General features: G+C 42.2%; 1 protein-coding gene across 1 annotated transcript in view; it reads left to right on the forward strand.

The window, feature by feature from the left end:
* The window catches only part of LOC124018175 (sorting nexin-27-like), a 37,749-nt gene extending 22,458 nt beyond the window's left edge, over nt 1–15,291 (forward strand). Inside the window, exons 6-13 of the mRNA XM_046333437.1 lie at nt 3,122–3,200; nt 3,509–3,672; nt 6,028–6,117; nt 10,105–10,254; nt 10,423–10,551; nt 11,780–11,839; nt 12,876–12,924; nt 13,525–15,291. Coding sequence (XP_046189393.1) covers nt 3,122–3,200; nt 3,509–3,672; nt 6,028–6,117; nt 10,105–10,254; nt 10,423–10,551; nt 11,780–11,839; nt 12,876–12,924; nt 13,525–13,592 — 789 coding nt within the window. The 3' untranslated portion in view covers nt 13,593–15,291. The remainder of the gene's footprint in view (nt 1–3,121; nt 3,201–3,508; nt 3,673–6,027; nt 6,118–10,104; nt 10,255–10,422; nt 10,552–11,779; nt 11,840–12,875; nt 12,925–13,524) is intronic.
* Nucleotides 15,292–24,143: the final 8,852 nt, after the last annotated feature.

Consider the following 24,143-nt stretch of genomic DNA (forward strand, 5'->3'; position numbering starts at 1 on the left):
GCAGCAGACGTGATACCCTCTGTCATGGCATTGAAACGCCTGCTCAACAGAACTGCAGACGGGTTAAAACTTGTAAAAGTACTCTACTAGAGGCTGTGAACAAGCAGTTTGGTGGCATTCTCTCTGAGCCGCTTTACTGTGTTCGCACCATGCTCGATGCTAGGTACAAGGTACTTTGATGCAGACAACAAACAGGGTTTACGTGAAATGTTACACAGCTGGAAAAGATAGAAACAGACTTTGACAGTGCGCAACGACGAAGGTGACCCACGACAGAAGAGTCGTATTGAGGGGGGGACTCAATTTTAAAATAAGGCTGTAATGTAACAAAATTTGGACAAAGTCGAGAGGTCTGAATACTTTCCGAATGCACTGTATGTTGAATAGGTGGGCAAATTTGCACATTGGAATTGCATGTACAAATGTCGAACTGCATGAAAATCCTTATTTTTTCAAACCATTTTGACATTTTGATCACAATGTCACACATTGGCCCCATTTTCTTTATAGAAAGACCTTTTAATATGCTACAATACTTTACAAACTGTTCATATACACCCTTTTTAAAGAGACAATTTTCAATGTAATGCATCTCAGTAGGTAAATAGAGATTTTACACAATGTAGAGACCTAATTCCACCAATGTAGTTTTTTGTATCAAGATTTTAGCTTTGTAATAAACAAATCTTTACAGGGTTACATATTAGTTTCTGGGGTGTATGTGTTTCAAAAGTAGCTAGAATTTATATAGTTCCAATATACACTGCTCAAAAAAATAAAGGGAACACTTAAACAACACAATGTAACTCCAAGTCAATCACACTTCTGTGAAATCAAACTGTCCACTTAGGAAGCAACACTGATTGACAATAAATTTCACATGCTGTTGTGCAAATGGAATAGACAACAGGTGGAAATTATAGGCAATTAGCAAGACACCCCCAATAAAGGAGTGGTTCTGCAGGTGATAACCACAGACCACTTCTCAGTTCCTATGCTTCCTGGTTGATGTTTTGGTCACTTTTGAATGCTGGCAGTGCTTTCACTCTAGTGGTAGCATGAGACGAAGTCAACAACCCACACAAGTGGCTCAGGTAGTGCAGCTCATCCAGGATGGCACATCAATACGAGCTGTGGCAAGAAGGTTTGCTGTGACTGTCAGCGTAGTGTCCAGAGCATGGAGGCGCTACCAGGAGACAGGCCAGTACATCAGGAGACGTGGAGGAGGCCGTAGGAGTGCAACAACCCAGCAGCAGGACCGCTACCTCCGCCTTTGTGCAAGGAGGAGCAGGAGGAGCACTGCCAGAGCCCTGCAAAATGACCTCCAGCAGGCCACAAATGTGTATGTGTCTGCTCAAATGGTCAGAAACAGACTCCATGAGGGTGGTATGAGGGCCCGACGTCCACAGGTGGGGGTTGTGCTTACAGCCCTACACCGTGCAGGACATTTGGCATTTGCCAGAGAACACCAAGATTAGCAAATTCGCCACTGGCGCCCTGTGCTCTTCACAGATGAAAGCAGGTTCACACTGAGCACATGTGACAGACATGACAGAGTCTGGAGACACCGTGGAGAACGTTCTGCTGCCTGCAACATCCTCCAGCATGACCGGTTTGGCGGTGGGTCAGTCATGGCGTGGGGTGGCATTTCTTTGGGGGGCCGCACAGCCCTCTATGTGCTCGCCAGAGGTAGCATGACTGCCATTAGGTACCGAGATGAGATCCTCAGACCCCTTGTGAGACCATATGCTAGTGTAGTTGGCCCTGGGTTCCTCCTAATGCAAGACAATGCTAGACCTTGTGTGGCTGGAGTGTGTCAGCAGTTCCTGCAAGAGGAAGGAATTGATGCTATGGACTGGCCCGCCCGTTCCCCAGACCTGAATCCAATTGAGCACAGCTGGGACATCATGTCTCGCTCCATCCACCAATGCCATGTTGCACCACAGACTGTCCAGGAGTTGGCGGATGCTTTAGTCCAGGTCTGGAAGGAGATCCCTCAGGAGACCATCCGCCACCTCACAAGGAGCATGCCCAGGTTTTGTAGGGAGGTCATACAGGCACATGGAGGCCACACACACTACTGAGCCTCATTTTGTCTTGTTTTAAGGACATTACATCAAAGTTGGATCAGCCTGTAGTGTGGTTTTCCAATTTAATTTTGAGTGTGACTCCAAATCCAGACATCCATGGGTTGATACATTTGATTTCCATTGATAATTTTTGTGTAATTTTGTTGTCAGCACATTCAACTATGTAAAGAAAAAAGTATTTAATAAGAATATTTCATTCATTCAGATCTAGGATGTTATTTTAGTGTTCCCTTTATTTTTTTGAGCAGTGTATTTGTCAATCAATTAAAAATATATTTTTTCTGGTGCTCCTTTATTTTATGTTGTGCTCCTAACACCAGTGATTCTAATGATTTCTTTTGGTTGTTTAAGAGCACTGCCTAGAGGGCAACCGTGTGTGCTGGCTTTTGTTACAGCCCAGCGCTGCAATACCTGCATCTTAAAGTAGGTGTGCTGATCTAGGATCATTCCCCTCATCTTATTAATGATGATGTAAAACTGATCCTAGATCAGCACTCCTACTGAGACACTATGTAAATATGGGCCCTGTTCAGGAGTATGTAACATTACAGAACTTTCAGATAGCAATCATGTCATTTGTACAATTTCTGTGTCAGATACGAGAATACGGGAAATGTCCGCTCTATTAATTATATTTATATCTGAAACATTCAGTACACCACTGAATACACCCCTGATTTTAACCAATCAATAATAATAATACATTTTAAGAGCTTTTCAAGATGCCCAAAAGTCACTTTACTTACACCATGAAATCAGCAGGATAAAAAACAAAATCATGTAAAAAGAAGTATGTAAAAGTACACTAAACAGGATTGATTAATCATGGAGATATTCATCAAATCATCAAGACCCTGGTTAGTTGAATCATCAGGTGGGTTAATGCTGGGCTGGGGACAAAGGTTTGCACTCCCAGGACCAGAGTGTGCAACACTAGATCAATTTCAATACATGGCTCTTATGCGACTGAATGGTGCTTAAATATCAATAATTGATAGGCCGCCAATGTACTTTCCCTCTCTATTCCCCAGGCTTTAGTGATGAAGGTTGGTATGGACAGCATCATGGCCAGCTACTTTGCCCTCTTTGAAGTCATCAACCACTCCTTTGGTAAGACCATTCATCTGTTTATTCATTCATTTTTTTGGAGTCCACAGCTACTCCATGTACTGACCCCTTTACCTTTCACCTTTACTCTTCTGATCAGTACAGTTGCATCTCAGTAGTCTAAAGTGGCTTCCTCTCTCTCCCTGTCTCTTTCCATTTAACTGCACCAATCTGAAACGACGGGATACTAGGAAGCCCAACCTCTCTAGTCTATTGAGATGCACCCTCCAGTCAGTTTGTAGACTACTATATTGTTTTAAGGGTATGGAAATAAATAGGCTTTCCCTTTCCACCTCTCCATCTTTCCCTAGTGCGAAAACTGGCCCCCAACGAGTTTCCCCACAAGCTGTACGTGCAGAACTACACGTCAGCTGTGCCGGGCACCTGTCTGGCCCTCCGCAAGTGGCTTTTCACTTCTCAGGAGGAGGAACTTCTCAGGGACAACCCGCTGGCTGTCCACTACTGCTTCCACCAGGTAAGAGCTCCCTCTTGATTATTTTGTGTGTGTGTGTGTGTGTGTGTGTGTGTGTGTGTGTGTGTGTGTGTGTGTGTGTGTGTGTGTGTGTGTGTGTGTGTGTGTGTGTGTGTGCACCTCACACACACACCCCTCCCAGTCAAAAGTTTGGACACCTACTCATTCAAGGGTTATTCTTTATTTGTACTATATTTTTTACATTGTAGAAAATTATGAAATAACACATGGAATCATGTAGTAATCAAAAAAGTGTTTTTGAACAAATAATATTCTTCAGAGTAGCCACCCTTTGCCTTTGACAGCTTTGCACACATTTGGCATTCTCTCAACCAGCTTCATGAGATAGTCACCTGGAATGCATTTCATTTAACAGGTGTGCCTTGTTAAAAGTTAATTAGTGGAATTTCTTTCCTCAATGCGTTTGAGCCAATCAGTTGTGTTGTGACAAGGTAGGGTTGGTATAAGATGGCCCTATTTGGTAAAAGACAAAGTCCATATTTTGGCAAGAACAGCTCAAATAAGCAAAGAGAAATGACAGTCCATTACTTTAAGACATGAAGGTTAGTCAATGCAGAGAATTTCAAGAACTTTGGAAGTTTCTTCAAGTGCAGCCGCAAAAACCATCAAGCGCTATGATGAAACTGGCTCTCATGAGGACCACCACAGGAAACGAAGACCCAGAGTTCCCTCTGCTGCAGAGGATAAGTTCATTAGAGTTACCAAATAAATGCTTCATAGAGTTCAAGTAACAGACATCTCAACATAAACTGATGAGGGAGGCTGTGTGAATCAGGCCTTCATGGTCGAATTGCTGCAAAAAAAACACTGTTAAAGGACACCAATTAGAAGAATAGACTTGCTTGGGTCAAGAAACACGAGCAATGGACATTAGACCGGTGGAATTTTTGGTTCCAACCGCCGTGTCTTTGTGAGACGCAGAGTACGTGAACGGATGATCTCCGCATGTCAAGGCACACTTGACCAGCATGTCTACCACAGCATTCTGCAGCAATACGCCATCCCATCTGGTTTGGGTTTAGTGGGACTATCATTTGTTTTTCAACAGGACAATGACTCAACACACCTCCAGCCTGTGTATGGGCTATTTGACTGAGAAGGAGAGCGATGGAGTGCTGCATCGGATGACCTGGCCTCCACAATTTGAGATGATTTGGGATCAGTTGGACCGCAGAGTGAAGAAAAAGCAGCAAACAAATGCTCAGAATATGTGGGAACCCCTTCAAGACTGAAAAGCATCCCAGGTGAAGCTGGTTAAGAGAATGCCAAGAGTGTGCAAAGCTGTCATCAAGGCAAAGGGTGGCTACTTTGAATAATTTAAAACTATATTTTGATTTGTTTAACACTTTTTTTTGGTTACTACATGATTCCATATGTTATTCTATAGTTTTGATGTCTTCACTATTATTCTATTATACAATGTAGAAAATAGTAAAATTAAAGAAACCCTTGAATGAATAGGTATGTCCAAACTTTCGACTGGTACTGTTTTATTATTTTTATTATCTGGGTTACTGTATTCAGGGCATAAAATGTATGTTGTTTTTAAAAAACTGTTGCAGGTAGATGGAGGGGGGAAAAAAATCTACCAGCCACTCAGATTTTTTTTACCAGCCAAAATACTTTTAACCAAACTGTCAGTTGAGATGAAAATATTCAGCTGCCCCTTTAAGGGCGGGAGGTTCCCGTGATAACGGGGCCAACGAAGTTGTTGAGTGTGTGTCTGAGATTTGCGATCTGACTAAGCTGAAGCAACAGACTCAAACTAATATTGAAATACAACCGAGCTTGTAAATAGCCAAGATAATCTCGCTTTGTAGACTTTCCAGTAAATTAGACCAACTTGAATTCCTGTGTGCAGCGCCTCCAAAAAGGAATCGATCAGCACTTCACTGTGCACAGGTACCCAGCCAGGTAGTGTTGCTGCTGGAGGTGGAATATAGGATTTGTATTTCTTTGTGCGATTAGCAGCTACAGTATGAAACAAAACGGCATAATTACTTTTTAAACATCTACTGCATCAACTCGCACAAGTGCTCATACTTGACTTTTGACTTTATTTGTTATGTGAATGTAATACTCGCACTGTAGAGCCCTTCAAGTTTACTACCCTTAACGTGGCTGGTGAAAGGCATTCATATCTAAATCTATCCTCATTTGCTGTATTACTGGTCCTGAGTCAGTGTTAGACTACTGTATAATACTGATCCGTGGTCAGTGTCAATGATATTACCGCCACTACTGCTTCCCAGTGCCACTGCTCTGAGGTCAGTGCTAGATTAGATGACATGTGGTCTCTAACAAAGCCCCTTTCTCGCTCTTTCTCTCTCTGCTAAGGCATTGGATGACGTGAAGAAGGGATTCATCAAAACAGAAGACAATTCTTACCAGCTGACGAAACTGGCAGAGCAGCGCAAGATGGCCATGGTTAGTCCTTTTTTCTAGCTTCTCGTTTCTATTATCTTCCCATTGCAAGTGGTCCTCTGTAGCTCAGTCGGTAGAGCATGGCACTTGCAACGCCAGGATAGTGGATTTGATTCCTGGTACCACACGTACGTAAAATGTATGCATGCATGACTAAGTCACTTTCAATTAAAGCGTCTGCTCAAAATGACATACACATTATGAGTTATAATAATATATGTGCCTCAACGTACAGTATGATAATTTGTGGGTCAATGATGTATAACAGTGTTTCGCAGACTTTTTATAGTCCCGTACCCCTTCAAACATTCAACCTCCAGCTGCATACCCCCTCTAGCACCAGGGTCAGCGCACTCTCAAATGTTTTTTTTTGCCATCATTGTAAGCCTGCCACACACTGTATGATACACTCATTCGTATGTTTATTAAATGTGAGTTTTTGTCCCAACCCAACTCGTGGGAAGTGTCAGACCTCTTATCGGACCAGGGCACAAAAAATAATTAATAATCAATAATTTTGCTCTTTATTTAGACATCTTACATATAAAAACGTATTTGTTCATCAAAAAATGTGAATAACTCACCACAGGTTAATGAGAAGGGTGTGCTTGAAAGGATGCACATAACTCTGCAATGTTGTATTGGAGAGAGTCTGTCTTAAATCATTTTCCACACACAGTCTGTGCCTGTATTTAGTTTTTATGCTAGTGAAGGCTGAGAATCCACTCTCACATAGGTTTGTGGTTGCAAAGGGCATCAGTGTCTTAACAGCGCGATTTGCCAAGGCAGGATATTCTGAGCGCAGCACAATCCAGAAATCTGTCAGTGGCTTCTGATTTGAATTCATTTTTCACAGAACCTCTTGTTGCAAATTCGATGGGGCTCTCTTGTTTAGATATTGGTAAGTGGACTGGAAGCAGGACATGAAAGGGATAACGAATCCAGTTGTTTGTGTCATCCGTTTCGGGAAAGTATTTGCGTAATTGCGCACCCAACTCATTCCGGTGCTTCGCTATATCACATTTGACATTGTCCATAAGCTTGAGTTCATTTGCACACAAAAAATCATACAATGATGGAAAGATCTGTGTGTTGTCCTTGTTAATTCAGACAGAGAAGAGCTCCAACTTCTTAATCATAGCCTCAATTTTGTCCCACACATTGAATATAGTTGCGGAGAGTCCCTGTAATCCTAGATTCAGATCATTCAGGCAAGAAAAAACATCACCCAGATAGGCCAGTCACGTGAGAAACTCGTCCTCATGCAAGCGGTCAGACATGTGAAAATGATGGTCAGTAAAGAGAACTTTAAGCTAATCTCTCTTTCAGCTAATTAAAAGAAAAATGGGTCAATACTTTGCCCCTTGATAACCAGCGCCCTTCTCTATGTTGTAAAAGAGTTCAGGAGCTTTGCTTTAACAAAGTTAACTATTTTCACTATAGTGTCCAAAACATCTTTCAAGCTGTCAGGCATTCCCTTGGCAGCAAGAGCCTCTCGGTGGATGCTGCAGTGTACCCAAGTGGCATCGGGAGCAACTGCTTGCATGCACGTTGCCACTCCACTATGTCTCCCTGTCATGGCTTTTACGCCATCAGTACCAATACCAACACATCTTGACCTCCAAAGTCGATTTGATGTCACAAAAGCTGTCCAGTACTTAAAAAATATCCTCTTCTGGTTTGCAGAAAAGGACTTGTTCCTTAATTGACCCCCCATAAACGTAACAAACATATACCAGGAGCTGTGCCAGGCCCGCCACGTCTATTGACTCATTCAGCTTTAACGCATAGAATTCACTGGCTTATACGTGAAGCAGTCATTTCAAAACATCTCCTGCCATATCACTGATGCGTCGTGCAACAGTGTTGTTTAAGGCATTGTCTGTATAGTTGTTTTTGTCCTTTTCCCCCAGCATTGTCCGAGCCATATCTGTGGCACCAGGAATAAGTAAGCCCTCAGCAATAGTATGGGGCTTGCCTGTCCTAGCCACTCGGTAGCTCACCATATAAGGCACTTCTAGCCCATTCTTGTTAATGGTATCTGTTGCTTTTATACATGTCTTACTACTTGAAAGTCTTAATTCTCGCTCCTGTGGCTTATTTTTCAAATTGCCATGTTTTGTTTCTAAATGTCTGTGTAAGGGAGGTTTCATTGAGTTGTGAGAGTGCTTTTGCACATATAACACACAGTGGCTGAGGAAAGGCACTACTCCCAATATACAGTGGGACAAAAAAGTATTTAGTCAGCCACCAATTGTGCAAGTTCTCCAACTTAAAAATATGACAGAGGCCTGTAATTTTCATCATAGATACACTTCAACTATGACAGACAAAATTAGAAAAAAAATCCAGAAAATCAACAGTATAATTGAAAAGAATCCACTTATTTTTGATTTTACCAGGCAAGTCAGTTAAGAACAAATTCTTACTTTCAACTGCCTGTTCAGGGACAGAATGACAGATTTGTACCTTGTCAGCTCGGGGATTTGAACTTGCAACCTTTCGGTTACTAGTCCAACGCTCTAACCACTAGGCTACCTTGCCGCTGGATGACCCCTCATTTTGAATGACTGTCTACAACAGGGCTGCCCAACCCTATTTCTGGAGCTCTACTGTCCTGTAGGTTTTCAGTCCAACGCTAATATAGCATATCTGGTTCAGCTAGTTAAGGTCTTGTTGAGCAGCTAATTATTAGAATCCGATGTGTTAAATTAAGGTTGGACTGAAAACCCACAGGACGGTAGATCTCCAGGAAGAGGGTTGGGCAGCCCTGTTCTACAACTTCTGTTAAAAAAATGAAAACCATTTAACATTTTACAGAAATGCATTTTTTTCTCTTATAGACTCACCTGACTCTGCATTGTTTAAACAATAACATAATTTAATTGTTTTTTAAGACTAAAAACACTGGTCGCACCGCATTACTATTTTTGTGATGGTGTCATTTTTTTTTAGGCAGATCAAATGTATTTGTCACATGCGCGACCTTACAGTGAAATTCTTACTTACAAGCCCTTAACCAAAAATGCTGTTTTTAAGAAAAAGAAATGTTAAGTAAATAATAGATAAGTTAAAAATAACAAATAATTTAAGAGCAGCAGTAAAATAACAGTAGCGAGGCTTTATACAGGGGGTACCGGTACAGAGTCAATGTGCGGAGGCACAGGTTAATTAATATGTACATGTAGGTAGAGTTGAAGTGACTATGCATAGATAATAAACAGAGAGTAGCAGCAGTGTAAAAGAGAGGTTTGGGGGGGGGGGTGTAAGTAGCCTGGGTAGTCATTTGATTAGATGTTCAGGAGTCTTATGGCTTGGGGTGGAAGCTGTTAAGAAGCCTTTTGGACTTAGACTTGGAGCTCCGGTACCGCTTGCCATGCGGTAGCAGAGGGAACAGTCTGACGAGAGTGGCTGGAGTCTTTGACAATTTTTAGGGCCTTCCTCTGACACCGCCTGGTATAGAGGTCCTGGATGGCAGGAAACTTGGCTCCAGTGATGTACTGGGCCGTACTCACTACCCTCTGTAGAGCCTTGCGGTCGGAGGCCGAGTAATTCTACGTTTAAAAAAAATGTATGCATAACTGTATTATTCGACAAGTTTAAGAAAAAGTCAGATGTTTCTGTGCAGTATATTTTAAAGACCGTAATCTCCACATTGCGTAGACACATTTCTAATATTAAAACATCAACAGATGTGATTTAAATTTAGAGTTACAAGATTAAATGTTTGAATCTCATGAATTGTTTGAACAATTAAAGACAAAGAAATTCTCACTTTGTAGCAGAATGCTCTTAAGCTGAAGGGCTCAGGCTCACTGATCATTGACTTCACATCTCCTTAGTAGTAGATGTCTGGCACAGAGGGCTATTCTCAGTCAATTTACCTGGTAACATAAGGGATAAATAAATAATTGAATCTGTATATTGAATGTGTACATGCCTGTTTGGTGCCTACCTGTGTGGTTGATGGCAGTCTATCTTGTCTGTCAGTACCTGAGTCTGCTGCGCTCCTGTGAGGGCTACAACGAGGTCATGTTCCCCCACTGCGCCTGTGACTCCCGGAGGAAGGGCCACGTCATCACGGCCATCAGCATGCACCACTTCAAACTGCACGCCTGCACAGAGGACGGCACGCTTGAGGTGAGTGAGTGAGATTGGAGTGTGTGTGTGTATACACTGACTTTTATTGTGTGTGCTGTGCTTCTCTCACCACACAGAACAAAAGGAAAAATATTAGAGTGTATGTCTGTGTATACTCTGGCTCATACTCTGTGTATGTACTTACCATTCTCTCTCCCGCCCCATCAGAACCAGGTGATAGCGTTTGAGTGGGTGGAGATGCAGCGCTGGGACACTGACGAGGAGGGCATGGCGTTCTGCTTTGAGTACGCCAGGGGAGAGAAGAAACCTCGCTGGGTCAAGATCTTCACACCATATGTGAGTTTACAATACACAGACAAAATACACTAGGACATCTCCCATAAATCACTGCTTTAATATATTCAGCCATCAATGAGCATTTCTCCTTTGCCAAGATAATCCATCCACCTGACAGGAGTGGCATATCAAGAAGCTGATTAAACAGCATGCTCATTACACAGGTGCACCTTTTGCTGGGGATAATGCCAAATTTGTCTCAAGTTTTGAGCGAGAATGCAGTTGGCATGCTTACTGAAGGAATGTTCACCAGAGCTGTTGTGAGATAATTAAATTTTCACTTCCTGGAAGCTCAATGTCCCAGGTCTTCCTTGGCCTTAAAACACGCCAGACATATCACCCATTGAGCATGTTTGGGATGCTCTGGATCGACCTGTACGACAGCGTTTTCAAGTTCCCGCCAATATCGAGCAACTTTGCACAGCCATTGAAGAGGAGTGGGACAACATTCCAATCAACAGCCTGATCACCTCTATGCAAAGGAGATGTCGCGCCAGACACTGACTGGTTGTCTGATCCACGCCCCAACATTGTTTTGAAGATATCTGTGACCAACAGATCCATATCTGTATTCCCAGTAATGTGAAATCCATAGATAAGGGCCTCATTTATTTATTTAAATTTAAATTCCTTTTATGAACTGTAACATGCTGAACACACCGCTTGCGTCAAGGTGCGCGAGCATAAAAAAAACTACATGTTATTCAATCATTGCACCTACACTGCTCGTGCGTGCCAATGAGAGTCTGCATTGCCAAGCACTAAAATAGCCCTAAAGTCAGTTCTATTTGTGACGCTGAACACAGTGCAAGTCCTGCCTCTCCCATCTCCTCATTGGTTTATACAAGCATATTACCCACTTGCCATCTCCTCATTGGTAGGTGATTGAAAGATGAACTGAGGGTGGTTGGTCGTGGTAATACACCTTTATTATGAGAGTTAGTTGCCAATCGTCATATAAAGTCCAAAGAAGAAAAAGCCTGGGAGGAGAGATGACTAGAAACATTTTTAATGCTTTTCGACCTGTCCACAAATTATTATAAATGGTCCAGAGTTTGTTTTGATATTTCAACCTGTGTGTCGAGATCGCGTTTGTTGTGGGGGAACAAAATCAATTGGCGCACGTGGACGCACGGTTTGGGCATGGTGTAACTTGTGTTTTTATATTTTTGTTAAGTGCATGTAGAAGAGTTCATTCTAACAAAGTGTGTTTGTCGTCTCTCCCTAGTTCAACTACATGCACGAGTGCTTCGAGAGGGTCTTCTGTGAGCTCAAGTGGAGGAAACGGGTAGGAGTCACACCCTTCCTTCTCCAATACACAACTACTTGTCTGTATCCCAAATGGCACCTTATTCTCTTTATAGTGCACGACATTTGACAAGGGCCCCTATTAACCGGTCAACAAATGGTTACATTTTATCCAAACAGTAAAATTTATGTGACCAACTGAAACTTTATCGGATCGGGCAGCAGGTAGCCTAGTGGTTAGAGCGTTGGGCCAGTAAACGAAAGGTTTCTGGATCGAATCTCCGAGCTGACAAGGTAAAAATCTGTTGTTCTGCCCCTGAACGAGGCAGTAAACCCACTGTTCCTAGGCTGTCATTGTAAATAAGAATTTGTTCTTAACTGACTTGCCTAGTTAAATAAAAAATATATAAATAATAAAAGCATGTTTCACTACCAACTTTTTGAGGTGCTCTCACGCTGGCGATAAGCAATTGAATTCCACTAAATTATGCAAATGTACCTATAGACTGAGCATGACCGTATAACATAACAACAAAGTTAATACTGCTCAATTCATTTTTTTATTTTAAAAAATTATTATTTTTCTCCCTGACTGTCTAGCTTTTTTGTTGGTGATTATTAGCTCTTAAAGATTGTAGTATGAAAAAAATAATATTGGTCCATTATCTTTTCTACATACTTTATATATATTTTTTATGGTTATTTTTTTTACTGTTTTGACTTAAGCGACCCACCCAAAGATTACAATGGCAGTACAATTCCATTGTCTTACAATGTTGTTTAAATAAAAAAATACATGTTTTATTGTCACACCAGATAGGTGAATTGAAATGCGTTGTTTTACAGGGTCAGCCATAGTAGTATGGCGCCCCTGGAGAAAATTAGGGGTAAGTGCCTTGCACAAGGCGGTGTGGTATTCAAGGCGGACTCAGGTATTCAAACCAGCAACCATAGTTACTGGCCCAACGCTCTAACTGCTAGGCTACCTACCGCCCTCACCATTGTAAGAGTTTTAGACTATGGATTTTTATATATATATTATATATATATTTCTCCTTTCCCTCTCCACATGTTAGGTTGAAGAGGAGGCCTCTGACAAAGACAACCAGAACTGCAGTAACAACGGTAAGTGTGCTCTGGAAAGCCTTGTTGTCCAACATAAACCACATGAACCGGTCACAATGCTGCTGATAAGAGGCTACTTATTTCACGAGTTTTAACAGTCCACTATACTCAGTGACATGAAAGCTTAAAGCACCCCCCCCCCGTCCAATATTCCCAGTAGGTAAGAATGAGTGAGAACAGAGCAAAGTTGATCTCCTGAGGCGAGGTGTACAGGGGCACATATACAGGTGTATGCTTGTGAGCGTAAAAGAACAGCCGCCATGTGGTCCATATCAAGGTCACTTCCTTCCCAGGCACAAAGATGAATAAACCCAAACTGACAGGTATTTACCCTGTGGGAGACTGTCATACAGCAAAGGCAAATGAACAGCAAAGTAATATGAATGGCAAATGCAAAGTGACCAGTAAAGACAAGTGAACAGCAAAGGAATGTGAATAGGAAATGAACAGGAAAGGTAAAGGGCAGCAAGTCACCAGCAAAAGCAGAATTGTAGCGTGGACACTGGACACTCTGTCTGCTCTGTTTGTTACATCTGCAGCTTCACTGTCAGGAAGGGAGGGTGGTTGAGTTTGGTGTCTTGAACCTTCTCTCTATTCTAGAATATCTCCCTGCTCTGGAGACACAGAAGGGATGGCGCCATCTAGGGGGCGAGATCGCCACATCCTAAATACTCCCAGAACCAGAATCGGTCCACTCACGCCATCACAGCCGCAACCGAGGTTGACATCTGCAAAAGAAACAAAAAAACTAAGAACTTAGGTGATCCACTCCCCAAATGACAACTGGAAACTGATTTTAAAATCACACAAACCCAGGAATTCTCAGATAGACGACGAGCAATGAAGGAAAAAAAACATTAATGTCATTACTAGATGTTCATAGAATAGCATATACTTTTTCCTCCATGCATCACCCCTCCGACATGGGGCGGGACACTAGCTGAGTTCTGCCACCCCACTGGTTGAAGAAACAGAACAGTACAGTTCGATTGGTCAAGGTTCACACCAGTCTGCGTGCGATCAACCGATGAAACGCCAGTGAGGAAGCCAGCCGACGTCTGCGACGTGATTGTGACGGCCAGCTCTGCCACACGTTTGGTCTGGGCAAATGCTTTCAATGTGCCTCTGGTCTACTGAACTACAAGCTGACATGCTGGGAAACGAAATGGAGGGTGGGCGGGACACCATTGTCACTGGCAATGGTTTTCCCTGATGCTGGACATTATTAGATGGATTAGGTTTTCTGGATAAGGGGGGGTAAGAAACCTTTTGTTTATCTGTCAAAAGCTGTAGGCTATAAAAACAATTGTTGCACAACATAAGCTTCCAGTAATTAGTTGTGTGGTTAACCTAACAAATTACTGTCAGCTTATCTATACGTGTGTGCAACTCTAATTTTATAGCCTATAGTTTACTCGCTGTTAGTCAGCACATCTTCTAACTTTTTGGGCACCAGCTTATGCTTTTCAAAAGCATAGGAAACTAAAGTAACTGACTGGAGATGCAAGGGGTTATTGTGTTTTGTTCATTAAAACAATACAGCTATGTTTGAGAAAAATCTGCTAAAGTGATATATTAATATAAGAGCTCAACTAATTCCTTATTCTAACTGTGTGGAAAGCTTCCTTCTTGGCTTCTCATTCTTGCTCTATTTTTCACATTTTCTAACCTAGCTAACACACTAGTCTAGAATGATGTCTGTTGGCAGTTCACCAAAAGACTGAACATTTTATCACCTTAAAATGTTTGTGGTGATTCAGCAGAAATTCCAAGTTCTGAGGTAAAATTGTGTTTTTCATCAAAGCGGTGTTGCCATCTATTGAAGGAAGTCGGGGTTTGACCTTGTGAACTAAACGTTCAGAGAAACTAGAAACCAGCTAATATTTCCCCCACTCTGAATATTGATCAACAAACAGACCGGGATGGAAGTAGTGTGTTGGGTGCAGTGCATATTGCCGCCAGCAGAGAGCGGTAGAGTACTACTAAAGTACTATGTACTACTGAGACAGTATTGAGCAGACATGACAGAGATTGCTCCGCTGGGCTCTGTAAATCAACCACTAAGTACTGCTCTACAGTTTGACCATTACCCGTGTGTGTGTGCACCAGTGTACGTGTGTGTCTGCGTATAAGTGGGACCATGGCCACAGTTATGATGCATGTTGTCTCTCTGCCCCTCATTGCACCTTGTCTATCCAAACGGTCACAGTATTAAGGGGGTGTGAGCATGGGGCATATTCGTTACGCCAATTCTGTTGCAAAACCTGTCTTACACGGAATGAAACTGAGAGGGACCTACGAGAGAGAGAGAGAGAGAGAGAGAGAGAGAGAGAGAGAGAGAGAGAGAGAGAGAGAGAGAGAGAGAGAGAGAGAGAGAGAGAGAGAGAGAGAGAGAGAGAGAGAGAGAGAGAGAGAGAGAGAGAGAGAGAGAGAGAGAGAGAGAGAGAGAGAGAGAGAGAGAGAGAGAGAGAGAGAGAGAGAGAGAGAGAGAGAGAGAGAGAGAGAGAGAGAGAGAGAGAGAGAGAGAGAGAGAGAGAGAGAGAGAGAGAGAGAGAGAGAGAGAGAGAGAGAGAGAGAGAGAGAGAGAGAGAGAGAATATATAGATATCTTTGTTTTGGTTTGGAAATGGTCTCTGTAATGAAGACACCCCAGTGTTACTCTCAGTATTGTTAAGGCGGTAGGCTTGATTAGGGTGTGATATTATGTGGGGGTTTAGGTTTTGAGGCAGCAGATAAAGACCAGGGCGGTGTCCCAAATGGCACCATATTCCTGATAATAGTGCACCTCTTTTGATGGCCCCGGTCAAAAGTAGTGCACTACATAGGCAATACAGTGCCACTTGGGATGCACCACAGAGCGGGTTGTGCAGGGTGACAGCTGTGCAGATGGATGGATGGGAGGCATTTCCCCTCCCCTAGTGAGTGCTGCCTTGCAGCCTTTTCAAGCTGTATAAGGTTAGCTCACACCTCTTCCATGCCTCAACCCCTCTCGCTCCTCCCTCTCTGTAGCAGAAACTATGTTGAAATAAAGGATAGTACTGAAGTTTGTCAGGTGTAACATTTGACCATTCTTAATTGAATGGTTCTGCACTGCTTGCCTTCCAAAAAGGAAAATAACCAATGACAACCGATACACTAGCATTTCTGTTATAAACACCACAGCTGCATCCTGAAAGAAATGCTAAAGATGTGCAATTGAGGTGCTGCCTATTTGTTTTGACAGCCAGGGTAATAGCCAACTTATAGATGGATGACAAAGATAGCAGATGCTCTACCAGAACGTGTGTGTGATTTTGAGAGGGGGGAGAGGGACGATGAGCAGGTGTGTGTGTGCGTGCGCGCATCCGTTCTGCGTGCCAGTGTTCCGTTCTTCCACTCCAGGTTGGTCTGCCATCAGACGAGATGTGGTTGCCTTAGCAGCACTACGCTGTGTGAGCATGCCCAGTCTCGCACCAGACAGCATAACAAAACTGACTCAATCACCCTTATAACATATTCATGTTAATGTTCTTTAATGTTTGATGTCGTCGCGATGGTATCTTGTGAGAGAGAAAAAAGCCTTTGACAGACTTCGGTCTACATCCCTAGGCTGTAGCAGGTGCTGTCTGTTGGCTCTCATACCCTGGAAATACAGGGGCACATGCATACCAATTCGCATACACAGGTGCACACACTTGTATGTGGAGTGGATTGTCTGTGGTCCATCGTCATGGTTACAGGGAGTAGGAGCCAGTGAGATGCCGGGGATGCTAAGATGTTGTCTTTGTGACTCATTTGTTTCGAGCTATAATAACGCTAGTCACCTGTGCTTACTTTGCTGCATCTCTATAATGTCATTTGTATTTCTATAATGTCAGTTGTATGAGAGTGATCATGTCTCCCCGATCGAATGTATTTCAAAAGGTCTTTCACCCGTACCTTTTTGTTTGCGGTATTATTTAAAAGGTCAGTGTCCTCTGATAGCAGCTTGACACTGTTGTTGTAGATTCAGCCACCATTACATTACCATAAGAGTGAGGAGAAAAAAACGGGGCCACGTTCTATAGCCAAACTCCTTATTCTACTTGTCGAAAGGGGCGTTTGTTCTACATACTGTTTTATATCTGAATGTTCCAAAATGTTTTGCCCTGTTGAATGCACCTCGGCATTAAATGATGGCACCCGCTTCTTAACACTTGAGCTAGGCATTCTAAACGACTAACTAACATGGAGATGTAAGTGCTGTTTTCTGACTGTTAGCCTTCTTTGTGTAGGTAAAACATGGATTTCTGTTCTTTTACGTTTCAGATGAGCAGGGCTTTTGTTCCATGGCAAGTACAGTAGGTAACATTAAAAACCTAGACATGTTTATATTTTGTCTTCAGCATAACTTGTATATTATTCCTAAAAATGTCCTTAGGATAAAAATTATCTCTCTCTTCCTCTCTTCTCTCAAAATTGAGAACTTTAATTTATTTCAGCAAATTATTAAAGCTGTGGGAAACCAGTGTGGTGTCCTAGTACTACTGTAGGGTATTTGGGGAAGCAAGACCTAACTAAAATATACATTGAGTCAAGTTTTGGAAGTTAAGCAGTGTTGGATTTACTTATCAAAACTAAAAACACGAATAAACAACTGATACTGAAACACAAAATGGAAAGTTTTTAAAAATATAAAATATATGAAGGTTTAATAACCAATATAAAAATGGAAAAAATATTACAGGTTTGGAAATGTCATGTAGAGAAACATTGTAATGTTATTTTAAATAAAATTATATATTGAAGAAAAATGGTGTTCTATGTTTCTACTGTACTTTTCTTTTCACCCCTAGGGCAAAGACTATAATTGTTTTTGGTCACACACCCTTGCATGCTGAATGTGAAGTTGGTAATTAGCTCAATTTGTTGTTGGAACAACTCCTTACCTCCTGTCATTTTGATAAAGTACTCAGGTGGTTCTTATCAATGCATGGACGGTTATTCTCCACAGGGATATCACTGATGTCTTGGTTCTGCTTCTGTGAAGTCTTCATTAACCTCCTGGGCAGGGATGGACTGGCCAAAGGGCAATTCTGGAAAATGCCAGATGGGCTGGTCCATCTTTAGCCCAGTAGGCCTTATATATTTATTTTATTTGTTTGTTTTGGGCAAAATTGTAATTATTTGGCTAGTTTTGGGGGTCAGTGTGGGGGCCTCAAAAGAGAAAAAATGGGCTGGTGTGTTAGAAATGCCCAGGACGATTTCTGGTCCCAGTCTATCCCTGCTGCTGGGGTGATGAGAAACTTTTCTGACTGTTGATCGCTCTTTCAAAAAGTCAGATTTATAAAACCTGTCAGAATAGTGCCCTAAAAAACCTGTAGTAGGGAACACTGACAAAACGTAAAAGTTTCGATGGGTACTCCCTGCAAAGGTCTTTATTATACCGTCATTGTGCTGTCAGTCAGTCATACATTACCATCTGTGATGGCACTATTACTTAAGGCAGCTTGTTAGGCCTAGCACAAGCACAGATGAAATGGAGTTAGTTACTAAAAAAACAAAACAGTTACACAAATTATCCAGAATTGCTCATGTGATCCTTAATCGCTCGCTCCCCCTTAACCTTAACAAATGGCTTATTTAGATTTCTCATTTATGGTAGAGGAATTTGGTTTGTCCAGGTAAATTTATATAGGGCTCAGGGGCCAATTGATTAGAGCTGCACTGCTTTACTGCTCTAATCTTCGAGAGGCTGCAGCTGTATGTCAAACCTGGCACCCCAGTGGTAATGGGCCCCAATAAAGTCCCCGGCTGAGTCCCAAATGGCAAACTGTTCCCTACAAGGGCTGTGTTTACACAGACTGGTAAATTCTGATCTTTTGACAATAATTAGGCAAAAGATCAGAATTGGGTTGCGTGTCTAAACAGCCATTTTGCACTACTTTTGACCAGAGCCTAAATGGGCCCTCGTTAAAAGTAGCTCACTATATAGGGAATTACATAGCTACCGTTTACCTGATAGTACATTTTTAGGTTAGCAGTGATTAATAGTGCTGAGCAATTAATGCTTTTTGAGGTTGGTATAAACAATTGTAAAAAAAATAAATAAATAAATAAAATAAATTGCATCATGTGGGTTGAATGCTGTAACACAGAATAAAACAATTAATAAAAGCTATATAATTTGATTTGAAATAATAGAACAGACATCAATTACTTATTATTAATTATTTAATAATGAAAATGTCAGTTAATCGCACTAGTGATAAGGATACTTTTGTCTTTAGTCTGAGTTCAACATTGTTCATGAATTAATGTTAATTAATTCTATTTTTTCCCCCATTGATCGTGGAAGTCTGAGCTACATTTCAATTCAACCCACGTGCACTTTGAACCCTGACCAACCTAGCTGTTCCAGGTGACTCTCTCTATATCTCCAAGTCCATTTCTACTTAAAGAATGATGTTCCGGACTTAATCAATAAAGACCCAGTATAAAAGTCAACTGACCCATGTTTCGGTCCACCTCAAACTGTCCAACCTTGATTTACGGCCAGACTAGAATACCCTCATTGGCCCACTAAACGCCCACAACCAGCTGACCACTTAATCTTGTGACCGCAGAGGTTTGGGACAGCTGAATGACAGTCAGCATGGTGAGTGAATGTGGCTTGGAAAGCTTAGTCTATGTCCTGAATGGCACTCTGTTCTCTGGTGCACTGCATTTGACCAGAGCAATATGGGCCCAAATAGGATGTAGGGTACCATTTGGGACGTATCTTTAATCAAGGCAGTCCCCAGGTGGGACCAGGCGGGTACGGGCATCAATTACGGTCCGGAGCAGGTCTCTGCCTCTCACTCTCTCTTTTCTTCCTGTCTCACTCTGCTTCACATCAGCTCTATCGACCAGCGCTCCCGGCCGAACGGTAATTAAAAGGTATTGATCATCCGCACATCGGTAATATGGTCCAAGGGAAACAACAGAGCAAACTGTAGGGGTGGGGGGTTTTGAGAGGCTGTATTTTTTAAAATAAGGATGTGGACCTACAAGCCTTGTGTATTTATTTGATGTGTGTAATGGATGTTTTTGTGTTATGTAAATGGTATGTTTGTAGTGTGTTCAGTATTAACAGGTGTATGTCTGCCGCAGGCATGTGTTTGTCTCAAATCGAGCTGTAGGTTTTCATTCTGCCTTTTGCTCTGCAGTAATGTATATTTTAATGAAAAATTGCAGTGCCCATTCACACATACTCAAACAGTCTGAGGGGTAATGTTTCCAGCCGGGTACTCTTCAATTGGCCGCCTGGAGATATGTCTCTCGGTGTGGAGAGTGCATTGGCTACGCAATTGCTCATTAACTGAGAGAGAGAGAATGAGCGACAACTGATTGATTCAAAGCATGCACACATGCATTGCTCTACACACACAAGCAACAGCACAGGGGACACACACTCTCCTTATCTGCTCTCTTCTTTTTCCATCTGAGTGAACCCAGTAAATCTGAGAGCTGAGAGTGCCAACACTGCACATTGCCAACCCAAGAGCCTCTGAAAGAGGGAAAGTGAGAGGATCGAAAAGAGAGAATTACCCAGTCGGACAGGCCTACAGTACAAGAACAGCTGCTATAAGTATAGCCCCTCCATCTGTCTGACACACTGAAGACACACCCTGAGAGAGAGGGAGATGTACACACACACTACCGTTCAGAAGTTTCAGGACACCTACTCATTCAAGGGTTTTTCTTTATTTTCACTATGTTCTACATTGTAGAATAATAGTGACGACATCAAAACTATGAAATAACACATGGAATCATGTAGTAACCAAAAAAGTGTTAAACAAATAAAAATATATTTGAGATTTGAGATTCTTGAAATAGCCACCCTTTGCTTTGCACACTCTTGGTATTCTCTCAACCAGCTGGAATGCATTTCCAACTATCTTGAAAGTGTTCCCACATATGCTGAGCACTTGTTGGCTGCTTTTCCTTTACTCTGCAGTCTGACTCATCCCAAACCATCTCAATTTGGTTGAGGTCGGGGAATTGTGGAGGGCAGGTCATCTGATGCAGCACTCCCTCATTCTCCTTCTTGGTAATATAGCCCTTACACAGCCGGGAGGTGTGTTGGGTCATTGTCCTGTTGAAGAACAAATGATAGTCCCACTAAGCCCAAATCAGATGGGATGGCGTATCGCTGCAGAATGTTGTGGTAGCCATGCTGGTTAAGTGTGCCTTGAATTCTAAATAAATCACAGACATGTCACCAGCAAAGCACCCCAACACCATAACACCACCACCTCCATGCATTACGGTGGGAACCACACATGCAGATCATCCGTTCACCCACACTGCGTCTCACAAAGGCAAGGCGGTAGTAACAAAAAATCTCAAATTTGGAGTCACCACCAAAGGACAGATTTAGTCCGGTCTAATGTCCATTACTCCTGTTTCCTGGCCCAAGCAAGTCTCTTCTTATTATTGGTGTCCTTCAGTAGTGGTTTCTTTGCAGCAATCGACCATGAAGGCCTGATTCACAGTCTCCTCTGATCAGTTTATGTTGATGTGTCTGTTACTTGAATTCTAAGAAGCATTTATTTGGGCTGCAATTTCTGAGGCTGGTAACTCTAACTTATTCTCTGCAGCAGAGGTAACTCTGGGTCTTCCTTTCCTGTGGCAGTCCACATGAGAGCCAGTTTCATCATAGCGCTTGATGGTTTTTGAGACTGCACTTGAAGAAACTTTCAAAGTTATTGAAATGTTCCGTATTGCCTGACCTTCATGTCTTAAATTCACGGACTGTCGTTTCTTTTTGCTTATTTGAGCTGTTCTTGCCATAATATGGACTTAGCCCTATTTGCTATAAGACCATCTTCTGTATACCCCCCTTGTCACTACACAACTGATTGCCTCAAACTCATTAATGTAAGAAATTCCACAAATGAACTTTTAACAAGGCACGCCTGTTAATTGAAATGCATTCCAGGTGACAACCTCATGAAGCTGTTTGAGATAATGCCAAGAGTGTGCAAAGCTGTCAAGGCAACGGTTGTCTATTTGAAGAATCTCTAATATAAAATATATTTTGATTTGTTTAATGCTTTGTTGGTTACTACATGATTCTATATGTGTTATGTCATAGTTTTGATGTCTTAACTAATTTTCTACATTGTAGAATAATAGTGAACTGCAAAAAAGGGCTTCACCGGCAAGGATATTGCTGCCAGTAAGATTGCACCTAAATCAACCATTTATCGGATCATCAAGAACTTTAAGGAGAGCGGTTCAATTGTTGTGAGGAAGGCTTCAGGGCACCCAAGAAAGTCCAGCTAGCGCCAGGACCGTCTCCTAAAGTTGTTTCAGGATCGGGGCACCACCAGTACAGAGTTTGCTCAGGAATGGCAGCAGGCAGGTGTGAGTGCATCTGCACGCACAGTGAGGCATAGACTTTTGGAGGATGGCCTGGTGTCAAGTAATTTTCTCTGATTTTAATCCCCTTTCTGATTGTTTGGGGCATCCCGGAAAAAAGCTTGTCCGGAGAAGACAAGGTGAGCGCTACCATCAGTCCTGTGTCATGTCAACAGTAAAGCATCCTGAGATTCATGTGTGGGGTTGCTTCTCAGCCAGGGGAGTGGGCTCACTCACAATTTTGCCTAAGAACACAGCCATGAATAATGGATGGTACCAACACATCCTCTGAGAGCAACTTCTCCCAACCATCCAGGAACAATGCCTTTTCCAGCTTGGAGCACCTCTTGCCATAAGGCAGAAGTGATAACTAAGTGGCTCGGTACAAAACATCAATATTTTGGCTCCATGGCCAGGAAACTCCCCGGACCTTAATCCCATTGAGAACTTGTGGTCAATCCTCAAGAGACGGGTGGACAAACAAAAACCCACAAATTCTGACAAACTCCAAGCATTGATTATGCAAGAATGGGCTGCCATCAGTCAGGAGGTGGCCCAGAAGTTAATTGACAGCAGATTGCCGAGGTCTTGAAAAAGAAGGGTAAAACACTGCAAATATTGACTCTTTGCATCAACTTCATGTAATTGTCAATAAAAGCCTTTGACACTTATGAAATGCTTATAATTATACAATGGGGCAAAAAAAGTATTTAGTCAGCCACCAATTGTGCAAGTTCTCTCACTTAAAAATATGAGAGGCCTGTAATTTTCATCATAGGTAAACGTCAACCATGACAGACAAAATGAGAAAAGCAAAAAAAGAAAATCACATTGTAGGATTTTTAATGAATTTATTTGCAAATTATGGTGGAAAATAAGTATTTGGTCAATAACAAGTTTATCTCAATACTTTGTTATATACCCTTTGTTGGCAATGACAGAGGTCAAACGTTTTCTGTAAGTCTTCACAAGGTTTTCACACACTGTTGCTGGTATTTCGGCCCATTCCTCCATGCAGATCTCCTCTAGAGCAGTGATGTTTTGGGGCTGTTGCTGGGCAACACAGACTTTCAACTCCCTCCAAAGATTTTATATGGGGTTGAGATCTGGAGACTGGCTAGGCCACTACAGGACCTTGAAATGCTTCTTACGAAGTCACTCCTTCGTTGCCCGGGCGGTGTGTTTGGGATCATTGTCATGCTGAAAGACCCAGCCACGTTTCATCTTCAATACCCTTGCTGATGGTAGGCTTTGTTACTTTGGTCCCAGCTCTCTGCAGGTCATTCACTAGGTCCCCCTGTGTGGTTCTGGGATTTTTGCTCACCATTCTTGTGATCATTTTGACCCCATGGGGTGAGATCTTGTGTGGAGCCCCAGATCGAGGGAGATTATCAGTGGTCTTGTATGTCTTCCATTTCCTAATAATTGCTCCCACAGTTGATTTATTCAAACCAAGCTGCTTACCTATTGCAGATTCAGTCTTCCCAGCCTGGTGTAGGTCTACAATTTTGTTTCTGGTGTCCTTTGACAGCTCTTTGGTCTTGGCCATAGTGGAGTTTTAGTGTGACTGATTGAGGTTGTGGACAGGTGTCTTTTATACTGATAACAAGTTCAAACAGGTGCCATTAATACAGGTAACGAGTGGAGGACAGAGGAGCCTCTTAAAGAAGTTACTGTGAGAGCCAGAAATCTTGCTTGTTTGTAGGTGACCAAATACTTATTTTCCACCATAATTTGCAAATAAATAAACTAAAATTCCTACAATGTGATTATCTGGATTTTTTTTCTCATTTTGTCTGTCATAGTTGAAGTGTACCTATGATGACAATTACAGGCCTCATCTTTTTAAGTGGG

This window comes from Oncorhynchus gorbuscha, unplaced genomic scaffold (assembly GCF_021184085.1).
Source record: "Oncorhynchus gorbuscha isolate QuinsamMale2020 ecotype Even-year unplaced genomic scaffold, OgorEven_v1.0 Un_scaffold_42:::fragment_2:::debris, whole genome shotgun sequence".
NCBI lineage: Eukaryota > Metazoa > Chordata > Actinopteri > Salmoniformes > Salmonidae > Oncorhynchus > Oncorhynchus gorbuscha.